Genomic DNA, 24,297 nt, shown 5'->3' with positions numbered 1-24,297 from the left:
AATGAGATTTATCCCAGGCATAAATTACCTTACCCGTATTTGACACAACTTTTTTGAAATTCTGGATCCTCAGTGCTCTTCAACTTTGAACTTGTTTGACTTTATAAATATTTTGATATGAGCGTCACTGATGAGTCTTATGTAGACGAAACGCGCGTCTAGCGTACTAAATTATAATCCTGGTACCTTTGATAACTATTTACAAACAAAAACGATGTTGTTTGGGGCTTTCTCTGCGGGGACAACAACATATTTATCATGGAGGTAGGACAAGTGTTTTGCAACATTCGGGTCTTTAAAAATTGACGTAGCATGGGTATTGATACACCCATTCAGTTTCTTAATTCTGATTTGTATCAGCGAACTCACAGCCTTTATCCATTTGGCAAGAATATCTACGTCTTCTTTCTCGCGTTTATCCCATTGCCTGGCATAATCCTCGACAGAATCCGTCAGTATTTTGAAGTTGTAATTCCAATTGATGGATTTAGGCTCACGATATTTCGGATCTTTGGATAACACATTTCGCTAGGAAGTGTTATTGACAATGTTGAGGTCATCAATATTGAGATCCTGCATAATTGACATATTTAGTTGCAATAGGTTTGGTATAGGTACAAGAAATGATTGGTACAGACTGATCTTTAAAGTATGGCGGTATTTTCGACTGAACTAGTTTATGATGAAGGATATTGCTTAAGAAATATGTGGTGTGATATTGCCATAAGACCTTCGTTGGCAAAGGAAAGTTTGAAAAGATCTTTTCTCTTTTTCATCTATTCCAGTGCGAACTGGTTTAAAAAGTCTGTGACTTGCAATATTCGAAATGATAGCTGTAAGTTTGTATTGGTTTGAATGAGGGTTGGTAACAGTGGTAACTTTAACCAAAAAAATAAACGACAGAACAATTATGGCAATACAAACTATAGTATATTTTGTATCTTTTAATTATTATAAGGTTATAATATGTTGGAACATGAGGGGTTCAATGAACGATGTCCCGAACATCAAACTTTACTTAAGCAACCAGATACATGTTTTTGACTGAAATTGGTAGAACGAAACAAATTTATGTTTTCTTCATAATATAACTTACGAATAACATGTTGTTTTATTATAAGTAGCTCTTGTATGAATAGCTCTAGGGGCTCGGGTAGGACAGCAATATTGATAAGAAAATCATCAGGTTTTAAAATTAAGCCATTTAAATACACCTTATCGCTAATCCCGGCTGACCCGGCCGCTTTAACTTTGACGCATACAACGATCACTTTTCCATTGTGGCGTCAGATATTTTGTATTATGACGTCAATATTTTACGGGAACCTGTATGATATCCAGTAATGGCGGACAAATAGCGATAAGGTGTATTCAAATTGATAGAATATATGGTGTGATATTGCCAATCAATGGTTTTCAAGATATATGTGTAATGTGTACTCTTTTACCGTAGTCACGTATTTAAATCTAAACTAACGTTGTTTTTGTAAGAAAATGTTGGTTTTTTTCCGATTTACCCGTATAATTATATATGTAACTATAATAAAAATATACCTTTTTTGATTGGTGCTCGTATAATATAAATTGCAAAAAAATCATATATATGGAGAAAATAGAGATAATCAATATCTATTTTCCCCATGTATATAAGTTATTTATAAGCATCTCTTCACATTACAATAAGTTTGGCTCTATAGAAATCCGAAAAAATTGGACCAGGATCACATAATACGCTGCTATAATATTTCTCCGTAACTATGTTGATAAATAGCTTCTTATCTCCCAAAAAGAGTATAACGTATGTGTTTTAAAAACAATATTTCATATTCAGATATAATGGGGTCTCTTCCACTGTATCAGGACTTCAATAATATTACGCCACTGCAAATTCCATACCACAATGCAATCTAACAGTTTCATTTCATTTGGTACATAACCTATATACTTACTGTGGAGCGTTTTGTGAAGTTTGCTGAGTTTTTTTTATTGACTATCGTAGAACTTTATTTTGTGGTGTGTACTGGATGAAAAGAGAATAAAGCACAAAGAACTGAAATATATCAACTTATTAAACACATGGTCAACTTAAAATTATGGATACCACAGTGGCGAGGACTGCTTCCTTCTAATACCTTATAGCATTTCATGCAGATTGACAACAAAACTAGGATGTATGACAAAGTTTAAGTCAATTTATCTTTTAGAAAAGTTGTAGACTATTTAATCCAGTAAATGTTTTTTTTCAAAATCTCAATTTATACGATATACCAAGGTAAGTTATCCTTATGGCTATTTTCTAACACAGGTATACTAAAAACTGCGCCAAAGTTGTTGTGTCGAAAAAAAGACTTCAACTATATCCTGACAGAAAGGAGCCGGTAGACATCAAGGAAATAGTCATTCTAAAACGAACTGACAATGCCATGGCAAACCGAAAAAAAACCCACAATATAGGAAACTAAAAACGGTGCAACACGAACTACCACAACCCAGGAGAAGAATCATGTCTTCCGGAAATGTAAGCATATCCTGCTGTACATGTGACGCCCGTTGTGTTACTACTATAATATACGTAAAGTGATTAAAACAAATGCTTAGACAGCCCGTAATAGTGGATTGGTAATGGACTCTTATCTCACCCAAAGACAACTCCAAAGCCTTAAACCATAGGCCTTGAAAATTTCTTACCCTAAATACGGATATGAAATTTTGAAATTGAAAATATGTTTTCATGACAAAGTATAGATAAGACTGTTATCGGTATTAAAAATTAAAAAAAAACACACAATGGACATCACTGAAGACCATCAGATTTTTCATTTTTAAACTCACTTGAGACGTGTTTAATGTATATGAGATCTCACTTGTCAATCATTAAAATACATTATGTCCGGTTTCACGTTATGTGGCTAATATTTATTTTGTGCATGTTTAGGACGATTTCATGATATGCAAGAATGGCTATAGTTGTCGCAAACTAAACATTGTAATACGTTGTACGGTGTATTTTGATAAAGCGACTTGTTAAAAATAGCAAAGAAATAAACAACTGTTAAGAGCTCGAGATGTTCTTCCTGTCATCATTTCACAGAATTGAATGTGATGTTTAAAACTGCCAAAAAGGATAAACCTGCCACGTCCACCTTGTGTAGTATTTATATTGGTATCCATCTAATAAGTTAAGCCTTTTTTAACAGATTTTTATAGTTCATTCTTTATGTTGTAATGTTACAAAAATGTCCTAGGTTAGGGGAGGGTTGGGATCCCGCTAACTGTTAAACCCTGCCACATTATGTACGTATGTGCCTGTCCCAAGTCAGAAGCCTGTATTTCAGTGGTTTTTACATTTATCATTTTGAAGCTTTTATAGCTGACAATGCGGTATCAGCTTTGCTCATTGTTGAAGGCCGTACGGTGACCTATATTTGTTAATTTCTGTGCCATTTGGGCTCTTGTTGAGAGTTGTATCATTGGCAATTATATCTCATTTCTACTTACCATAAAGCACATATGGGTTTTGTCTATTGATCATAATTTTTTATGGTGTTCTATAATTGCTTAAATCCACATCATTTGGACTCTGCGTCACTGATGAGTCTTTGTAGACGAAACGCGCGTCTGGCGTTAGTGTAAAATTTGAGTCCTGGTATCTATGATGAGTTTCTTTGCAACCACTGGGTCGATGACACTGCTGATGGAGATTTATTTCCCCGAAGATATCACCAGCCCAGTAGTCAGCATTTCTGTGTTGACTTGGGTTATCAATGATATAAACTTTGAATTTTTGAAATACTAAGGCTCTACTACCTCGGGAATGGATTATCTTAGCTGTAAAACTTTAGGAATTTTTGGTCCTCAATGCTCTTCATCTTCGTACTTCATTTGACCTTTTGAACATTTTTGATTCGAGCGTCACTGATAAGTCTTTTGTAGACGAAACGCGCGTCTGGTGTAAGTGTAAAATTTGAGTCCTGGTATCTATGATTTCATATAATATGATAGTTAAGAGATAGTTCGGTTTTGTCGTCTATACATTATATCAACTCTATATGTTATAAAATGCACCATGTAAAATAGTTGCGAACAATACATGCATCTTATTTTTGTTAAGAAAATCAAAACAACAACAGAAATGAAACTTATGAATATCAATTGATATAATATAATTATGAATATACAAATACAATGTATTATTAATTAACTGGAGCTTATTTGACTAAATACGAGTAAAACTGCCAAATCGATAATTTTGTCCTATAAGGCCAATACGGATTTTTCCGTATTGGCCCAGCAAGCCCAATATTAGCATATTCGATTAGCTCTAGACTAATCGGTTGAAATCCCGATAACTCTAGAGAACTACGGCTAGTGTCGTCTGACAGGAGAAAATGACAACAAAACGATGGAGCAATAGCTCTATAAAAAATATAGATGATGCGATGGATGCGTTAGTTGAAGACTATTTTCACTACGACGATTTATCTAATAGGGAGGCAGAGTACATCAAGAGAAATCTCGCGGATGTCAATGGGGAAGGAAATTTGATTCTGGAAGAAGTTGATTCAGCGAATTTCAACTTCCCAAATGAAATTCTGCAGGACATTGAAAATGCACAGAATCATGAGATTGACGAATCAGACAAAGAAAATAGCTCGAGTAGCAAGAGGTTTCGCTCTGTCACTGATGAAGACACTGACTCTTTTCTAGCTTTAAGTGTTAACAAGAACACAAAAACTAAAACAAAGAGTGACTTGAAAGTGATGCTGGATTTTTTCATATCTGTTGGAGAAATGCGTGATTCAGTGGAAATACCTGCCAAAGACTTGGACAGTCTGTTATCAAGATTTTTTCTTGGAGTCCTGAAGAAAAATGGTGACGAATATGAGCCTGACTCTTTATCCTCTATGTTCAACAGCTTGGATAGACATTTGAAGGACTCAAAAAGTAGTATAAGGTACGATTATAAGGTACGATTATTTTCATGTAGATTATTTGATATCTGTGAGACATGTAACTCCCTTGTCTTGATATAGCATGATAGCCTTTGCATTATTCTGTCAAGCATTATGACTCGAATATTCAGTGCCAATATTTTAGTTTTAGCCTTGTGTCATTTTTTTTGGTAAAAACTATATATATATCATCTGGGTCAATGTGGTTTTGATGATCTTAAGCTTGTGTACAATGAATATTCCTTGGTTTCTCTTTGCTATAAGTATAAAACATGTACATACAAAAATTACATGTCAGATATTATGCATATCTTTTCTTTAATGTTTCAGTATTAAAAAGGATCCTGAGTTCAACCACACAAGACGGGTATTAGAAGCGAAGCGAAAGGCATTAAAGTCATTGGGCAAGGGCAGTAAGCCAAACAGAGCTGAACCTTTGACGACTGAGGAAATCCAAATCTTGAGGGAGAAAGGCGTTATTGGAACACGTAAGTTTAAAAAAAATGTTGTATTCCAGCGTGTCAGTCAGTAACTTTTAATTAAACATTTTTCTAACCTTGTGGCAAACAAATTATTTTATTTCCTTGTCGCCCTCTATCCATCCCTGATTATTAAATGGTTGTTCTAATAAAAAATGTTTAAAATACACATAAGGTCTTGAACAATGAGAGTGTCTCCAGAGGTCTTTTGCATTTTGATACAGTATTTGTCCTTTAAATACTATTTTAAGTTGGATATTTACATTAAGATACATGTATTTTAGTTAAGTTCTTTTTTTTTCTTTTTCCAGAAAACCCTGATGCATTACTGAATGCTGTGTTTTTAAATAATGCAACATACTTTGGTCTACGAGGTCGACAAGACCATGTTAACATGACATGGGGAGATGTCAAGTTAAAAGCTACATCTGATGGAAAGGAGTATTTGGAATTTAATGGTGAGATTATGTTATGATTTCCATCATTTAAATAGTTGATATTTTAAATCTTTTAGAAATCACAGAATATATACTTCTGTGGATAATGGATGTACATGTACAACAGTCCTGACAAAAGTTGGTAATTTGTGCTTTTAAGGATATTAACCATTGTTTTATATTTATCAAAACAAATCTTATTTACTATGCAATACATGTTTTTTGTTATATAAAAGTGAAAGTTTTGTACAGACAGGAAGGATAATTCTTCTTTAAATATTGACATAAGCATACTTTTTTCAGAAAGAAGCACCAAAACCCGTAGTGGAGCAAAAAGCAGGGATTTCCGGGATATTACGCCAAAGATTTTCGGGGAAGGAGGAAGTAATTGCCCTATTCATGTTTACAAGGAATACAAACGGCATAGACCTCAAGACACATTAACTGATGAACATAGATTTTATTTGAGGCCTTTAGATAATAAACATGAGGAAATATGGTACACTCGCCAAACCATAGGCAAAGATAAATTAGGTAAAATGGTAAAAAATATGGCAGAAAAAGGAGATCTTCAAGGAAGAAAGGTTAATCATTCGGGACGTAAAACTTTTGCTACCACACTACTTCAAAATGGTAGACCTGCCAATGAAGTTGCTCAATTAGGAGGCTGGAAAGGCATTAGTACCTTAACTCATTATTCAGTACCGTCTATTGAACAACAGCAACAAGCTTCTCACACAATATCTAAGGTCATGTTGCCGAACTCAGATTTACAGACGACATCAGATTCAGAGGAACCTTGTGAACTTTCAAACTCAAATACATTAGTTCATAATAATTTAAATGCAAATGTATCAAATACAAATAATCAAACTGCTAACAAACATGACAACCCAATGGCCATGTTTGCAGGTGCAACTATAACAGGTGGTGTTTTCAATATTAACATATACTCAGGGGAAAGAAAGAATACTATAAACTGCAGCCAAGAGCTTTAATCTGAAAACTAGATAAAAACATGTTTTTTACTTGTTGTGTTTATTTACTGTTAATTATTTAATAAAATTGTTACTATTTTATTGTTTTGATTAAAATCCTCAATTTTCATTGATACATATTCAAATCACTACTATTGAAGTCCTGAATGTCAGATTTTCACACTATTTTCAATCTTCATATTGGCCCGGCTAGAGTTCATATTGGACTGGTTAATTAATAAAGGTATCATTGCGTAACAATTTTCATATTGGCTTAGCTATAGGTCCTCGGGCAGCCATATTGGCCTTCGGCTTCGCCTCAGGCCAATATGGTACCCTCGGACCTATAACTAAGCCAATATGAAAATTGTTACGCAATAATACCATATTATTTCAAAGAATTCCTATCATACAAATATAAAGTGAAAGAAAAAAATCAGCACTTTCATGAAAAAAAATATGTTACAATGCGAAAAAGTCTCTCAAGACTACAATATTTAGTACTCGATGCTGGTCTGTATATTTGTTAGAAGAAAATAATGTAAAGGACCTGTTGAAATATATCTACCCTACTTCCACCATATTTGTGTTAAGGTTAGTTATGGTAATCACGAAAACTAATAAATTTATTCAAACTTTAATGTAAACCAGCTTATATGATTGTCTGTTCCAAACAAACAACAAGACAACAAACACTGCGAAACCATTTCAGAATCTTCGTGGTTTCTACAGTTGTACAAACTCTTTCATATGAGGATTGGTCTTAAATATTATGTCTGAATATACATAATATTGTCTTGTCGGTATACAAATCTGTGACTAAATATAAGACACGGGTTTACGGAAGAAATCAAAGTATACTATTGTGTATTTCTAAAAATGAAAGAGAGAAAACTGGTCTTAAATCTAATGTCTGAATACACATAATATCTGTCTTTCGATATAAAACTCGAGTTTACGAAACAAAATCAAAGTACAGTGTTGTCTATTTCAGACTCTAACAATTGTAAGAGAGATAACTCGTGTTTTATTTACTTAAAACGAAACAAAAATGAGGAGTAGACACCAATATACTTGATGTTGTTAGTCCCATGTAATTAAAAGCAGGGTTTTCTAGTTATTGGAAAATTCTTCAACATTTAAATATCCCAATACTTACTAAAATATTTAGACTTTGAGACAGTATTCTTCATAGCTTCATCTGGATATGTACTAAATAACGAGTTACACTTATTCTATATTCTATATAAAGGTCTTCTAGGTGAACATGTTTTAGTTACAAGACGTTTTACATCAGGTCGATTAAAATATGCTTTACAATGATCGTCATTAGAGGCGTCGTATACAGGTATAATGTCTTTATATTTTGTGCGCTTCTTTTCTGTAATAATGGCGTCATTGACGTATTGTTTCTCTCGCTGTCGTATTTCATCCACTGTTGGGGTTGCTTTGCATCGTTGTCGGAAACTTAGCTTGTTGATATTTTCCCTGATATCTATATCATTCTTGTTTTTTGATTTCCTGGAGAAGAAAAAAGTACATGTATAGAAACAAAGAACGTTTTACTTTTTAAACGGTTGATTCTGGAATTTTCATAGCATGTCTATTGTCTTATGTAAACTACAGTCACCATATGTTCTTTTTTTTCTATCTGCATCTTAAATGAATATATGCTATTTGACTAAAAGTTATGCGGCTGTGCCTCATGTTTTCAATTGGTATCCACCGTAATTACCAAAACACGCACATATTTTTTAATCAAATACTGAAGTTATTTCTGACACTCAAACTTATGTAACCATTTTTTACACATCTGTCGACGTCCATGGGCCTAGGATTTAAAACAACGGTAATCGATAGAACCTCAAACGGAGTATGGCTAGGTGCGTCGTTACAGGTCGTCATCTCTTTTTTTAGTAAAGATAAGAAGATGTCTTCAACAATGAACAACATTCGTGTATGGATCCAGTTTCCAGTAACATCCAGTGAAGTCAGATATAAAGGCAGCATACCAAGAAACAATAATGATAATTTTTGAGAACTAAAAACGATAAAAAAAATCAACAAAAACAAATGTCAATTAAACATTTTGTAAACTGAGTTCAGACTTAACCTGATACAAACTGATAGCCTCATTGACGTGTGTCTTACCTGATACATACTGATAGCCTCCTGGACTTGTCCCGTTAGAAACTGTCCATAGATTTCAGTTATTTTGTCAATATAATATTCCTGGGAGCACGGTTTATCATTATTAAAAGTTTTCCAAACATTTAACGTCATAGTAATGGTATAAACGACACTATTCAACTTATTATCATAAATGCAAAAATCATTTTAAAAATATAATGTCAACATTTACATTGACGCAAGCGATGATAAAGAGAAGATAGCTAAATGTCAGACCTATTTGTTCAATATATTACGTTTTGCCGATTCTGTCACTTTAGTTTATTAAAATCTTAATCAAATCCGAGATTTAGTCATATTTTCAAGTCATTGTTAAAGTACATGTCGGCTACCTAGCAATATAATAATGACACAGAGATGTACTGTTCTGTTATATTGAGGTACACCCCAACCTCCTACTCTTTATACGAATTGTCCTCGTCAATATAACCGTCTTCTCTGAGTACTTAATCAAATACTCTATCAAATATGATAAAAAAAATTGCTTTGAATTTTCCTCTTAACTCAGGAATGTCATGCCTCTTTTGTTTTACATAAATTTCATATTTATGTACAGTTGCTAGTACTTTAAAGTATAACGACGACCTAAAAATGCAAAGTTCTTGACCTTTGTTTAAAATAAGTTATATGATTTTAATGCAGATTAACTTTTTGTACAACATGTTGCTGTCATAAAGAACAAAATTTGAGTGTATGTGCTTGTTAAAATATCATATCTATAAGATCTCTGCAGAGTTAAAGTACATACATGTTGTCAAGTAAAAGTGAAATATATTGTTAAATTTTGTGCTATGTTTCGTAAGTTTTACCCCCAAGAGGAACGCTCTAAACCATAGGTTCGAGATGCCAAACAATAAATACTTGGGGGCATTTACAACCAAAGGGTACAATGGACAGTTAAAACAGACCAAGGGAAAGTCTGACATAGCTTTGGATTTTGTACGAAATTTAACAGTGTCTACTGAGAGGAAAAGACGCGATAATTAAAAGCCTATCATCAGAAATAGTGACCCAGACAATGCCAGATGTAGCATTGATTTCAAGTGTTTGTAAATCTATTAACCAAGGTGGATTTTTTTTCCGTCGTTTCTTCTATTAACTTTGAAATGTGTAAAATTATGATGTTTTGTTCGATGCTTGCAATTGCGTTTTGAAAATTGTGCCTTTTATTTTGCAATTAATAGGACATTATATAATACATTATTGAGTAATAAACCGCACATGTATATGTCTGCTCAATTTATTTTGTCAATTATTTCCCTTTGATTAGTTAAAATGTAACAAGATTTCAATCGGACTGGCTCTATTGTTAGAGATCGTTATCAAAGTGTATCGCGTTTATATCAGAGATTTAGGTTACTCTTAAGTCGCTAAAACATATTATATCCGTTTAAATGTGTCAAAGTCCATTGTAATACAGTTATATCTGAAGTTTTGAATGGATTCATACCTCAAATATTTCTGATTTGATTTTTGTAATGATGTTTCCTGTTATGGTCCGTCTACTTTGGTTTTGATGCACACATATGCTTATGAATTTGCTTTCCAACTTTTGCTTCTTGGGTATCTGATAAAAGTTGTTCCAGAAACCCGTTTTAAGTGTACTTAAATATCATACTGTACGTATCAATGGCAAAGTAGAAATGACCATTCGGTGGGAATTTTTGTTAAACAAACTTTCATATACCGACCGATGGTTTAACAAAGGCATCACGGAGGGTATCACTAAGAGATTTTCCCGGATGTGACAACGATTTTCTTTACCTTTCAAAAAAGTTAAATCACAAAAATACCAAAAAGACCTTAATTAAATCGAGAAATAAAAACCTCAAACACACTAAACGAATGGATATACAATTGTCATATTCCTGACTTCAAGACTCGATAGCTACATTGTAAGTAACAATTCAAGCTATATCAATGTTATGTTGACATGAAACGATACATATGAAATTTCATATCAACTGTGAGAAATAGAATCATATTCAAAACAGTGTGGTTGTGGCCATTGATTGACGACCTTAATTATCCCATTGACTGGGACAGATTAGGTGAACGTTTGTCTGTAACGACCACTGCTCACTACTTACTTATTATAGAATTTAAACTGTGGGGGTAACCAAAGGTTCTTAACGCCTTCAACAATAAAATAAACATTAATCAGGAATAACCTTTATGTTTTGATTTATATTATTGATATAAATCATAACATCGTGTTATACCTGATTAATTTTTCGAATAACTTCATTTAGGTGTTGAGAACCTTTGGTGACCCAACAGTTTAAGTGTCTTTTACAAGTGCATAGTGAGTAGTGGTCGTTACAGACAAACATTCACATAATCTGACTCAGTCAATGGGATAATTTAGGTCGTCAATCAATGGCCACAGCCACACTGTTTTGAATATGATTCTATATTTCATATGCAGGTGCTGCTGGATTGTTTCTACATTAAATAAAAATAGGAAGATGTTATAATTATGAGTGCCAATTCACAATAAGTGGAAAGTAAACAATTACAGGTCAAATTACAACCTTCAACACGGACCTTTGGTACTCAAAGCCTCAGAGGGACTAGTGTAAAACAATTCAAATACGAATCATCGCAGTGGTAAAATTGAAATCATCTCTTTTGTCACAAAGTTAGGTTCTCAATCAACCCTCACTGTTAATTTCTGTATGCAAGTCATGTTATTATGCATACATTCTATGATGGAAATTTTCATAACAAAAACTGTATGACTACACAAAAATGACATTTTAAAAAAAGAAGGCCACGAACCCGTTTTCAAGTTAAATAAGTTTGAATGATAATAATCAGTCGAAAACTGAATTTTTTCCCGATAAGTCATAGTATGACGTCGCGAAAATAACAATTTACGTTAGCAACGTCATTACTTCCCCTGTAACTGTATCGTATGCCCTTAAATACGGTGTACGGCGGCTCATTTCAATGATAAGGCAGCTAAACTATTTAAAAAATAAACTACCGGCTGTTTAGAGCTCGAAATGATCTTCCTGTCGTCATTTTAAAGAATTGCATACTTAGTATGTTATTTTGAACGGTTAAAATTGGCTTTACTATTCGGTATGTGTTCTGCTTATTGTTGAAGGGTCAAACGGTGGACTGATTATTGCTCAAATCCACGTGCTGGTGGTAAGTCTTATCATTGTCAATTATGCCACACCGCCTCATTTCATATGATATATTCTGATAGTTTAAATATAGTTCGGGTTTGTCGTCTTTACATTATATTGACAATAGAAATTAGAAGATGTGAGGGGAGTGTCAATTAGACAACTCTCCATCAAACTCTATATGTTATAAAACGGCCTATGTATAATAGTTACGAACAATAATTGCAACTCATTCTATTAACAAGCTCAATTTCAAAATAACAAAAGAAATGAAACTATGAATATCTATTTATATAATATAATCGAGAACATACAATGCATTAATTTACAGAATTCTGGTCTTATCATACAAATATGAAGTGAATACAAAACAATCAGCACTTTCATGAAAAAATATGTTACAATACGAAAACGTATCTCAAGACTACAATATTAAGTACACTCACTGCTAGTTTGTATATGTGTTGGAAGAATGAAAAGCTAAAGGAATTGTTGGAATAAATCTGCCCTACTTCGCCATATTTGCTCTGAAGTTATGATAATCATGAAAACTAAATAATTTCAACTTTCATACAATCAAACTTTATAATAATCCTGTCTATATGATTAGATGATTGGTCTAAAACAAAACGGGCAACAAACTTTGCGGAACCTTTTTATATATTTAGTTGTTTCTACAGTTGTACAAAACTTCTGTGACACACAGACATGACGACTGGTCTTAAATCTAATGTCTGAATACACATAATAACTGTCTTACCGATATAAAACTCGAGTTTACGAAAAAAATCAAAATACAGTGGTGTCTATTTCAGACTCCAACAAATGTAAGAGAGATAACTCATGTTTTATTTACATAAAACGAAACGAAAATGAGAAATAGACATCCAAACTGGATATGTTTAGTACCAGGAAATTAAAAGCAAGGTCTTTCAACAATTTGACAATTCTTCCAGGTTTAAATATCCCAAAAAACTAGAATATTGAGACTTTGAGACAGTATTCTTCATAGCTTCATCTGGATATGTACTAAATGACGAGTTACACTTATTCTATATTCTATGTAAAGGTTTTCTAGGTGAACATGTTTTAGTTACAAGACGTTTTACATCAGGTCGATTAAAATATGCTTTACAATGATCGTCATTAGACGCGTCGTATACAGGTATAATGTCTTTATATTTTGTGCGCTTCTTTTCTGTAATTATGGCGTCATTGACGTATTGTTTCTCGCGCTGTCGTATTTCATCCACTGTTGGAGTTGCTTTGCATCGTTGTCGGAAACTCAGCTTGTTGATATTTTTCCTGATATCTAAGTCATTCTTGTTTTTTATTTCCTGAATGTATAAAAAGTACATGTATAGAAATAAAGAACGTTTAACTTTTGCTTCCGAGCATTGTATATGACTGTTGTCAAATGTAAATTAAAGTTTCTCTTTTCCTATCTGCGACTTAAACAAATATATACTATTTGGCTAAAAATCTATGCATGCAAGTTTCCAGTAATATCCAGTAAAGTCAGAGATAAAGGGAGGATAATATAAAATACAATAAGTAATTTCAGATTGACCATAATAAACATTTTGAAAGAAAAAAAAAACGTCAATTGAATTGAATTCACATTTTACCAGATACAAACTGATAGCTTCCTTGACGTGTCCAGTTAGAGATTGTCTTACCTGATACATACTGATAGCCTCCTGGACTTGTCCCGTTAGAGATTGTCCATAGAGTTCAGTTATTTGTTCAATATAGTATTCCTGATTGCAAGGTTTAATATCATTATTAAACGTTTTCAAAACATTCAAAGTCATAATAATGGTATGAACGAAACTGTTGTTTTTCATTCAACTTATTTTCATAAATGCAAAAATCATTTAAAAAAATGTAATGTCAACATTTACAATGCCATAAGCGGTGATAAAGAGAAGATAGCAAACATCAGTCATATTTGTTCAATTTTACTTCGTTTTTCTAAAGCTGTCAATTTAGTTTATTAAGATCATAATTAAATCAGAGATTTAGTCATATTTTAAAGTCATCATTAAATTACAATACGGCTACCTAGCAACAGAATAATGACACAGAAATGAACCGCCCTGTTTCATTGAGGTACACAAATGTCTCCTTATATTCATACCAATAGCCATAGTCAAAATAACCGTCTTCTCGGAGTACTTAATCAAATACTCTATCAAATATGATCAAATAAAATTATAAATTGCTTTGAATTTTACTTTAATTCTCTAGTGGCACGCCTCTTTTGTTTTACATAAATTTCCTAATGATGTACAGTTGCTAGTACTTTAAAACATACACGACCTTACTGTTCAAAGTTCTTGACATCTGTATAGAGTAGGTTATATGATTTTAATGCAGATTAACTTCTTGTACATTAGCAACATGTTGCTGTCATAAAGAACCATTTACTTTGGTGTATTTACTTGATAAATATCCTATCTATAAGATCTCTGCAGAGTTAAAGTACATGTATGTTGTCAAGTAAAAGTAAAATGTATTGTTAAATTTTGTTCTTTGTTTCGTAGGTTTTACTCTCAAGATGAACGCTCAAGCCAATAGTTCGAGATATCAAAGATACAACTTCTTGGGGGACATTTACAACCAAATTAAAGGTACATATCCAACTTGAATGTACAATGTACTAAGGAAAACTCTGACTATTGAAGCAGAAAGTTTAGATTTGTACAAATTATAAAATTTCCCATCAAAGAATCCTTGACATATATTTAACGTAGGAACAGTGTCTACTGAGAAAAATAGACGCTACGAAAACAGCAAAAAACCTTGAGTGGGGTGGTAAAGGTTATATCTTTGGTAAGCTTTTAGTATACCTGACCTAAAAAAGATTTCACGGTTCAGCTAGCAAGCAAGCTAGCCAAAGATATATCCTCTACTTACACACACAAGTCATTTTGCTGTAACAGCCTATCAACAGAAATGTGACCCAGATGTAGCATTGTCCAGCCATTGAATTGCAGTGTTTGTAAATCTATTATTTGAAGTACTTTTTTCAGTCGTTTCTTCTATTAACTTTGAAAAAAGCAAAATTTGTGTTTAAAATCTTGACGTTTTGTTTGATGTTTGCGATTTAATATTTTGCCTTTTATTTTGCAATTAATAGGACATTAAAATAATACGTTATTAATTAATAAACCACACATATATATGTCTGTTCATTGTATTTTGTCAATTATTTTCCTTTGGTTAGTTAAAATTTAACAAGATTCAAATCTGACTTAGACTATAATTGTTAAAGATCGTAATCAAGGTGTAATATCGTAATCTATCAGAGATATAGGTTTAAATAAAATGTAACCGTTTAAATGTGTTAAAGTCCATGGTAGTACTGTAATAACTAATGTTTTGAATGGATTCATATCTCAAATATACCCTATTTGACTTTTTTTCTGATGTTTCCTGTTGTTTTCTAACTGAAATGTTGCTTCCCAACTTTTGGTTTTAGGTGTATTTGATTAAAGTTAGTCTGAAGACTCGTTCTAAAATATATTAATGTACGTTTCTATGTCTCCTATGAAAACATTGCTTTTTATTGGTTTTCTATAGTGCCTCTTCAAGCCCGAATTATTAAGTTTTTGAACAATTTTAAAAAAATAGAAATGGTTTATGCGCCATTATTAAAGAAATTTGTTATTTTTCGTTATTGGTGATTTTCCCACAGCAGCTACTAAGAAGTCTGGAAATGGCATTATATTATTTAACCAACGAAAACAACGTTTAGAAATTGCCAATCGGTCGAAAATTAGGGTTTAGAAATGTACATGTGCCTATATGATTTTTGCGTTTTATGCTGAGCTAGACAATAGAAGAAGCAATTTTCTATCAATAATAGCGTGACGAGAAAAAACTATCCTTGATATTTCATATCAACTGCATGCATGCAAGAAGTATACTTATTGTTTCTGAAAAAGGGAGAAGGTTTGGTACCATTAAAACGTTTAATCCCGATCCAAATGTTTGCACCTGTCCTAAGTCAGGAATCTAATGAACAGTAGTTGTCGTTTGTTTATGTCATTAATACGTGTTTCTTGTATCTCGTTTTTTATATAGATTAGACCGTTGGTTTTCCCGTTTAAATGATTTTACACTAGTGATTTTGGGGCCCTTTGTAGCTTATTGTTCGGTGTGAGCCGCCACCAAGGCTCCGTGTTACATTGACTTATAATGGTTTACTTTTATAAATTAATATTTGGATGGAGAGTTGTCTCATTGGTACTCACACCAACTCTTCTTATATCTATTAATAATTATGCAGGAGCTGTAGGATTGTTTCTATACATTACATATCAATCATCGCAATAGTAAAATTGAAAATTATCTCTTCTGTCACAAAGTTAGGTTCTTAATCAACCCTCACTGTCAATATCTGTCTGTAAGTCCTATTATGCATACATTCTATGATGGAAAAGTTCATAACAAAAACTGTATGACTGCGCAAAATATACAAAAACCCTTAACTTCATATTGATAAATGAATGTCACACGAACCGTCAAAATTGAATTGCTAGTTTGTGTCTTACACAAGTTCGAACCACTTTAATAGTAAATATTCTGTATTTCACCCTGCAAATTGCTGATTTAAACTTTCAAGTGAAAGTTTGAAACCTTTTGCGTGTAACTGTAAATTGATAAATTACTTTTGAGTGAAAGTTTGAAATCTTTTACGTGTAACTTTAAGCGAGTTGACATTGAAAATAAGATGTTAATTTTTGGATTTCATAGCAAAACTACACATATCTTGCCAATGCTGTTATGTAAACACTTTACCTCGAACAACATTTTTAATTGAAAGTAATATTTCTTGTTTCAAATCTCCTTGAAAATAAAACGGTTTTTAGTGAAGATTATATTTTCACTTTATTAACACTTATTTAGTTTATTTACCGGGTTTTATTATCTATTACATGTAACTTATTTCATTAAAAATTGATTCATTTATATTGTAATTATAATGCTATGCATATGTATATATATAAAAAAAAAAGAAGATGTGGTATGATTGCTAATGAGACAACTCTCCACAAGAGACCAAAATGACACATAAATTAACAACTATATAGGTCATCGTACGGACTTCAACAATGAGCAATAGCAAAGCCCATACCGCATAGTCAGCTACAAAAGGCCCCGAAATGACAATGTAAAACAATTCAAACGAGAAAACCAACGGCCTTATTTATGTTAATTTCAATTCCTTCACCCAATTAAGTTCAATGTTTCTGTTTCCGTTTCTTAGATATGCAGATGTTCTCGCATGTCTCGTAAATTATGTTATGACGAAATGTCTGCGCGTTTACTTAGCGCATTCCCTCATCGTAGACAAGACAAAGAAAGGGGGAGATACCATCGAACATCAAAGAACAAAAAAGACGAAGGTCTTCAATACATTATAATAGAAAAATAGAGGAGTTAGGGTGTCCATTTTCTACATTTGAAAATGCCTGTACCAAGTCAGGAATATGACAGTTCTTGTCCATTCGTTTTTGATGCGTTTTGTTATTTGATTTTACTATGTGATTATGGACATTCCGAATTGATTTTCCTCTAAGTTCAGTATTTTTGTGATTTTACTTTTTTTCATGACACAAAAACAGTACATGCACAGTAATAGAAACCTATAAAGCAAAAGACAAGGCTTGTTTTGCTGTCTTTCATCTCAAAGTTACAGTAAGGGGAGGGTGCTTCAACACGAAGCAAAAATACATAACTCACTGCAGGACAACCACTAGGGCCGCCTTGAGCGGAATGTTTTGCAAATGTGATTAAGATAGACTTTGCAAGATGTTAAATCACCAAATCGTACTAAGTCAGAAAAGAACATACTGGAATGAGCAACATATTTAAAACAAAATAGTTCCTACTCATATATGTAAGTATAAAATGTTATGTTTTTCTAAATTAATGTATACCTAGACAACCCTGACTACATGCATATACGCATTAATTCATGACTTTTCTTTTGGAAACAACTGTCTTGGGTACAATCGAAATCAAATATTTGAGAGAGAAAAAAAGGAAAATGTTAGAAATTTATGACAAGACTATGAATTAACAGTATATTTCACAAAATTTTCAATAAAGGCCTTATCATGAAAGAACTATATTGTCAATATAATACTTCCATGGCCCTTATCAACTTTCATTATATCATGCAGGAACAGATATATACTATTCCCAGTCTCATGTAATATTATAACTCTGCATCAATGCATAGACGCGCATGATCCTTTACCCCTGTTTCTGCTTTTAGCAAGTTTGTAAATCCCAAATTTGATACCGTTTGTCTGATTGTATGTTGGTTACTTTGACACACGAAAATAGTACACAGATCATTTTGAATAAAACAAAATCGTAGGGCGAAGATATCGTGTTTAACTACAAGTTGTTAAAAATATATCGCATTTCATTCTGTGTTTACATGTTTATATTCTTATACAAACACCGGCTGACTTTTCAATTGATTTATTTACACCTCTAACACTTTCAAGCTTCTACCAAAATCCACTTGTTTATTTTGAATTGATAAAGGATATATTTTATAAATACCTGAAGATCAACTTCAGATCAAACTCGTTCTAACCCCTGTTGATAATCCTCGATTATCCTAAAAGATTATCACCAGGAGTTCGTCGTTTAACCTTAAATTTCGAAAATCTGGACGTTTTACTTATCATAGAAATATTCTAGATTACTTATGACGGGCCTGTATTTTATATTACTTTAGACGGATATGTACTTCAATATAAATATTGGACTGCATTCCATTTGACCCTTAAGTATCTGTTTAACAGCATGCACACAGTTTTTCTATTTAAATTTGTAAGAATGTATTAGCAAGCATCAAATATTTTTATGAGAAAAAAAATCCAGTTAAATGTTTAAAATGTGATGGAAACAACATTATAAATGGCATTGTAGGGTATATACAGGTTTTTATGAATAGCATCGTAGATCTAGAGTGCATGTAGCTTCATGTAGCGTAATTTAGGGTCTATATTAATAGCAAAGTGTATAATGGATAGTGTTGTGAGAAGCATCGGAACGCGTTTGGGGTTTTATAGAAAGTTAAACATTCTTTTCATGGTTTACTTTTATAAATTGTTATTTGGATGGAGAGTTGTCTCTTTGGCACTCATACCACATCTTCCTTTATCTTTTTTCCTGAATGCTTTAGTTTTACTGAAAAACATATAGTGCAATAACATACGCAAGCGTACATAAACATTGAGTATCGTTTGAACTCTAAAAGGCTTATTCTCCTCGTGCTTTAAAAACATATATTGCTGTCTGTCTGATTAATATTGTATATAAAAAAATAAGGATATGTGATACGGTTGCCAATTAGTCAACCTATTGCAATTGGTCTCCACATATGAAACAAACAGCCATTGTTGCCTACCTTAATAGCTAATGTTCTGTCAATGATGGCTTGCGTTAATGGTGACTTGAAATATGACATGGCGAATCTATCTTCCATTGCGTCATAATGTGGAATTATGTTTGTCCGTCTTGAACTATGATGTTTGTGTGTTTTTACTGCATCATTAACAAAACTTTTTTCCATTCTCTTCATTTCATCGATAGATGGCAGTGATTTGATGGTTGTTTGTACTGTGTCTTTTCTCCAAAGAGGACTTCCAACTGTAACCCAAGACATTCCCTAAAATAACAAAAGTTTTGCAATAATTTCAATGCTATATCAAAGGATCATTACTTTGCATGATTAACTATAAAATTAATTATTTAACCATGTCAACTAAAACAGTTAAAGTCTTTAAGATTTAAAAAAATATTTCGACACTGGAATTAGTTTGATTTGTAAAGTTCGTTCCAAACTAAAAGCTAACAGTTGGTTTATACTGCATACTGCATCATGAATGTATATTAAAAAAAGACCGTATTAACATTTAATTCTGTTTTGTTCTATCAATTAGGAATCAGGAGTAGTTAAATAGCGGATGGAAGGAGCCACTAGAATTTTGTTTAAAAGAGGGACGCCAGTTTAAGAATAATGCAGATTGTGGACGAAAAGCGCGTCTGGCGGAAGTACAAAATTTCAATCCTGGTATCTATGATGAGTTTATGTACTACTAAATTGAATCACAGATTGTCGAATAAGGGACATAGTCAACTTGCTCCTTTCCCCCAGTTTGTTCTAGACCATAAGTAGAATTTATCTGTGTATTTTGTGTATAAATAGCAAGAGTTTTTGATTTATTTTTTTTTAATTTCGCGTGTCATTGTGCTTATATAGAAACTATCTAAATACTAGTTACAAATGTTTTTCGACAGATTATTTAATATAAAAAAAAAGGTGGATATCGCTGCGATTAATGGATTAGCATTGCTTGGATTTTTATGTATGAACAAGATATGAAAACTTACAATGTATATCTTTAAAAATAACATATGTTTGAAAAAAAATCCAAGTGTACACGTGATATTTTTTTATTATTCTATACTGTTAATAGATATAGGAAGATGTGGTATGGAGAATCTAATTATTAAATTTTATTTTTATTTAAAATTGAGAGTCTTACCGGTTCATATTTATGATATTTCCTGTGTCGATACATTGATGCACCATAACGTCTCACGTGAACTGACCATCTAATCTTAACAGTAGGCGATCAGGGTTGGGATTAAATGGTATTATAGTTATCTTAATCTAGTCTTTTACCGTTATGTTATTTAAATATGTAGAAATACAAAGGTGGTGTATTCTTTAATATCAAATTGAAAAAGTCGTTTGGATTTAGGAACAAGTTAGCATAGATTTTTACAAATATTCCTTTTAAGCTTAGTGATTTAAAATAACATCTAATTCGCACAGGAATGGGCTTATAGAACAGCTTTATATATTATGATAAAAGATAATAAACGAAATACAAAAATTATTACTGTAGTACTAAAACAAGAAAATACCTGAATAGATTCGAAATTGAAATAACTCAAAATTATTAATTTTTGTTTCTCGATTGCAGAAAAATAATCAATAATAGATACCCATTACATACGTGTCAGTTTTTATGTGATTTTTGTTTTTTCACAACTTTCATAATTAACATATAATTACATGAAATGTTTTTTCTTTTCTTTTCTTAATGACAAAGTATCAGAGATACGACAAGTCTCTGGCAGCGATCTTGACGAAATTTGTGTCAATTTGATGTCTTCCAGACAAAACAGAAAACAGTTCTTTTAATTTAACCAAGTCCTATTTTAACTCTGCCTTTCCCAACAAGCATAAGCACAACAAAAAAAAATCGGTTGTATATTTAGCTTGTACTGCATCGCACGTTCTAATCAAAAATATGTATTACAACAAAATAATGTTAAATGTATATTAATTCAGCATATCTAATACATCGTCTTGATCAGATTAAATGTGTCAAATCTGTACTGATAAGATTAAATTTTTGATAATGGGTATTGTCAATTAGAGAACTAATAATTAAGTAAACTACAATGTATGCAATTAAAATTGTCCCCAATGTGAACATTTGTTTCATTTATAAAAATGACATATTTCAAAAGTATTACCGGTAAACTTATGCAATGAACATTATTTCAATATTTTAAAACAACTGATGAACCATTTAAATTTGTCAATAATGAATAAATTATTATATTAGTATTAACTATTTAAGAATTCAGCATACTAGTTTAAAAAGAAATCCATTTACCTTTATCTCTAAGATTTCAACTTATACATCCAACTTGATAAATATTATTATAGTATATGAATGTAAATTAATGTATTTCTGATTTTGTTTACGTGTATCCATTCATTTAATTGGATAGTATTTATCATACAATTGTGAACTGTCATATACATTTGTAGAGTGTAAATGTTTTGCTGGTTGTTGTTTTATTGACAAGAGACTAATGTTTGAAGTCATGTCGTTCTGTGACAAACATTACATTTCAATTCAATATTATGCAACCAGAAATGCCAACTGTCTAAAACAATGGACAATTGCAATTCATAATCAAAATCAAAATTCACTCGATGTTAAAATATACACTAAGAAAATGTGTTATACTGAAATAAATATTTAAGAAAATAAATAAACTTCTTTAAAAACTCAGCTTGGTCTCAGTTCTACCAAAATCGGCACACGTTATTAACCCACATCCTTTTTCTTTGTTACATCATATTGTCTGAATCCTGGTAAAAATCTGTTGCCTTGCATTCGCTAGTCAATTTTACGCAACTATATATATTCTGTTGCCAGTTCCGTCTGTATGTGAAACCATAGATGTTGAATGCATTGCTATTAGATAAAATTTTCTTTAATTTCTTTAAGTTTCACTTTTCAATTAACTGTTAAGTTCATAATCTTATGATATAATTATTCATTCATCTTACAATAACAGTGGTTTCAAACTTTTCTACAGGGGAAGCACGTATAAACTATACTGTAATTGTAAAAAGATAAAAGAGGAAGTTTCTTTGTAAACACATATAAATGCCAAATCATCTGCATAATACAATTTGTTTGTCCGATTTTACTTTTAAAATAAGGAGATGTAAGTAAGATTGCAATGAGACAACTATATAATAAAGACGAAATGAAGTGGGTGTACGCAATTATAGACCGGGCAGCGGTACAGTCTTCAAGAATAAGAAAAAAACAAAATGAAACAATTCAATTGAGAAAAATAACGGCCGTATTAATAACAAAACAGTTCACGAAAACATTTAAAAGACAATACTAGTAAAAAAAGATTTACAGAAATCTATTAAAATTACCGGTAAAAATTAACGACAAAATGTGACAGAACCTAAAAGTACACAATGACGTATTAAGCTATAAATCTGGGAATTTGAGTAGAGATCTAAGCAATTCACGACAGTGTCAATGGTTTGAAATGAATTAAAGGAAAAATAAAACCTACATGTACACCCTTGAAGTAATGGTTCTTAAAGTATTTTCAGTCTACTGCATCATCATTTATTTGGCCATACTGCAAAGTCCTAATGATTTTTATGTTTTGAAAGGTTGTTTTCTATTTGCCATTACGAATTAGATCATACTAATTATTCATTGTAAGAAGTTGACCTGACTGTAAAATAATATCCGTTTTTTTTTTTGGTTAATACAAACTAAAAACTTCATTAAAAAAAAAACGAAAAAACTTTACAATGAAAGAAACAAAACAGCAATCAGACATTATGTTATATGTTTATCGAAAAAAGTTTAATAGGTTAACTCGAAGTACAAAATATCTCTTGGTTTTAAACAAGCCTACTTGAAATTCCTAACTTCAATAAAGATGCTAAACTGAATGAATTGAAGCTAGAGATGCGAATAATACGCCATTGATTCAGCAATTAAATAGATATCTCATAAATTGTCAATTACGATACCTCCTTTCAAATGTAGAATGTATTGTATGCACTTACCGCATTATACATCTTAGTCCTATGAATTTGATATTTAGTTTAGTTAAATACGTACGTTGGTAGGCTCGATTTTGCCATGAGGTAACAGTATTTGTCTGAGATCTGCAGAAATAAAATAAAAATATTGTTAGAGGAATTAAAACAGCATTGTATTAACCAGAAGTAAAATATTAAATATTACACAGAAATCACTCGTTACGGGATTAGAATCAGATTTAAATTTGATTTTAGTTATCATTTCACCAAAAGTTCATATAATTACCACATTAAAAGTTAATATCTAGTGCTAGCGGTTATTAAATATTTGTGCAAGATATTTATATTTCTAATTTTATTAAAAATGAAAACTTTTGGGTACTCTGTATATAGAATATGAATACAATAACAATTAAAAAAACAATTCTCCAAAAAGTTTCTTTATATATCTGCTTTTGCTTTAGTGTTTGGTTGGTTGCCCTGTTAGCCTATCTGGATTTATTAAAATTTCAGCTATCATTCCCACTATTATAAAATGAATATACCCCCACAAGGGTCAGCTGGCTATGGAAATAGGGTTACATGGACTTATCTCACCCGGCAGTAATATTCATTCCAACGAGTGTCGTCCATTTAGCTGTGCCAGATGTATAAATACGTAGGTGACGTCGCGCAAGATACTGGTGACAATTTGAAGGTG

The 24,297-nt window shown here is 32.0% G+C and overlaps 2 protein-coding genes and 1 long non-coding RNA gene across 5 annotated transcripts; 2 read left to right on the top strand and 1 right to left on the bottom strand.

Moving 5' to 3' along the window:
• The first annotated feature begins 4,302 nt into the window (after positions 1-4,302).
• Positions 4,303-6,909, top strand: LOC143062857 (uncharacterized). Its single transcript, XM_076234671.1, has 4 exons — positions 4,303-4,954; positions 5,283-5,440; positions 5,743-5,889; positions 6,172-6,909. Exons 1-4 carry the CDS (start codon positions 4,389-4,391, stop codon positions 6,864-6,866), a joined length of 1,566 nt encoding a protein of 521 aa, XP_076090786.1. The 5' UTR covers positions 4,303-4,388; the 3' UTR covers positions 6,867-6,909.
• Positions 6,910-8,007: 1,098 nt separating this feature from the next.
• Positions 8,008-20,207, top strand: LOC143062859 (uncharacterized). The gene is made up of 3 exons (XR_012974869.1): positions 8,008-8,193; positions 14,719-14,805; positions 20,146-20,207. It is a non-coding gene; the product is annotated as an uncharacterized LOC143062859 (long non-coding RNA).
• LOC143062858 (uncharacterized) lies at positions 12,443-23,648 on the bottom strand. Of its 3 annotated transcripts, none has more exons than XM_076234674.1 (3): positions 23,622-23,648; positions 19,611-19,871; positions 12,443-13,509 (listed from the first exon to the last, which is right to left on the bottom strand). In XM_076234674.1, exons 1-3 carry the CDS (start codon positions 23,631-23,633, stop codon positions 13,225-13,227), a joined length of 558 nt encoding a protein of 185 aa, XP_076090789.1. In that variant the 5' UTR covers positions 23,634-23,648; the 3' UTR covers positions 12,443-13,224. The 3 variants fall into 3 exon arrangements, with proteins under 3 accessions (XP_076090789.1, XP_076090790.1, XP_076090787.1); XM_076234675.1 differs by lacking the exon at positions 23,622-23,648 and adding an exon at positions 21,898-22,003; XM_076234672.1 differs by lacking the exon at positions 23,622-23,648 and adding an exon at positions 20,752-20,904.
• Between the last annotated feature and the right edge of the window lie 649 nt (positions 23,649-24,297).

This window comes from Mytilus galloprovincialis, chromosome 2, assembly GCF_965363235.1.
Source record: "Mytilus galloprovincialis chromosome 2, xbMytGall1.hap1.1, whole genome shotgun sequence".
Classification (NCBI taxonomy): domain Eukaryota; kingdom Metazoa; phylum Mollusca; class Bivalvia; order Mytilida; family Mytilidae; genus Mytilus; species Mytilus galloprovincialis.
Note: the sequence above shows the minus strand (reverse complement) of the source record. Positions and strands in the feature narration are given on the sequence as shown.

Coding starts and splice junctions, on each gene's coding strand:
- LOC143062857 (XM_076234671.1), top strand. CDS start 4,389: ATGACAACAAAACGATGGAGCAATAGCTCTATAAAAAATATAGATGAT. Junction 4,955..5,282: donor GACTCAAAAAGTAGTATAAG/GTACGATTATAA, acceptor TTAATGTTTCAG/TATTAAAAAGGATCCTGAGT. Junction 5,890..6,171: donor GGAGTATTTGGAATTTAATG/GTGAGATTATGT, acceptor TACTTTTTTCAG/AAAGAAGCACCAAAACCCGT.
- LOC143062858 (XM_076234672.1), bottom strand. CDS start 20,787: ATGTATCGACACAGGAAATATCATAAATATGAACCG. Junction 19,872..20,751: donor AATATCATAAATATGAACCG/GTAAGACTCTCA, acceptor TTGTTATTTTAG/GGAATGTCTTGGGTTACAGT. Junction 13,510..19,610: donor ACAGAACATTAGCTATTAAG/GTAGGCAACAAT, acceptor TTATACATTCAG/GAAATAAAAAACAAGAATGA.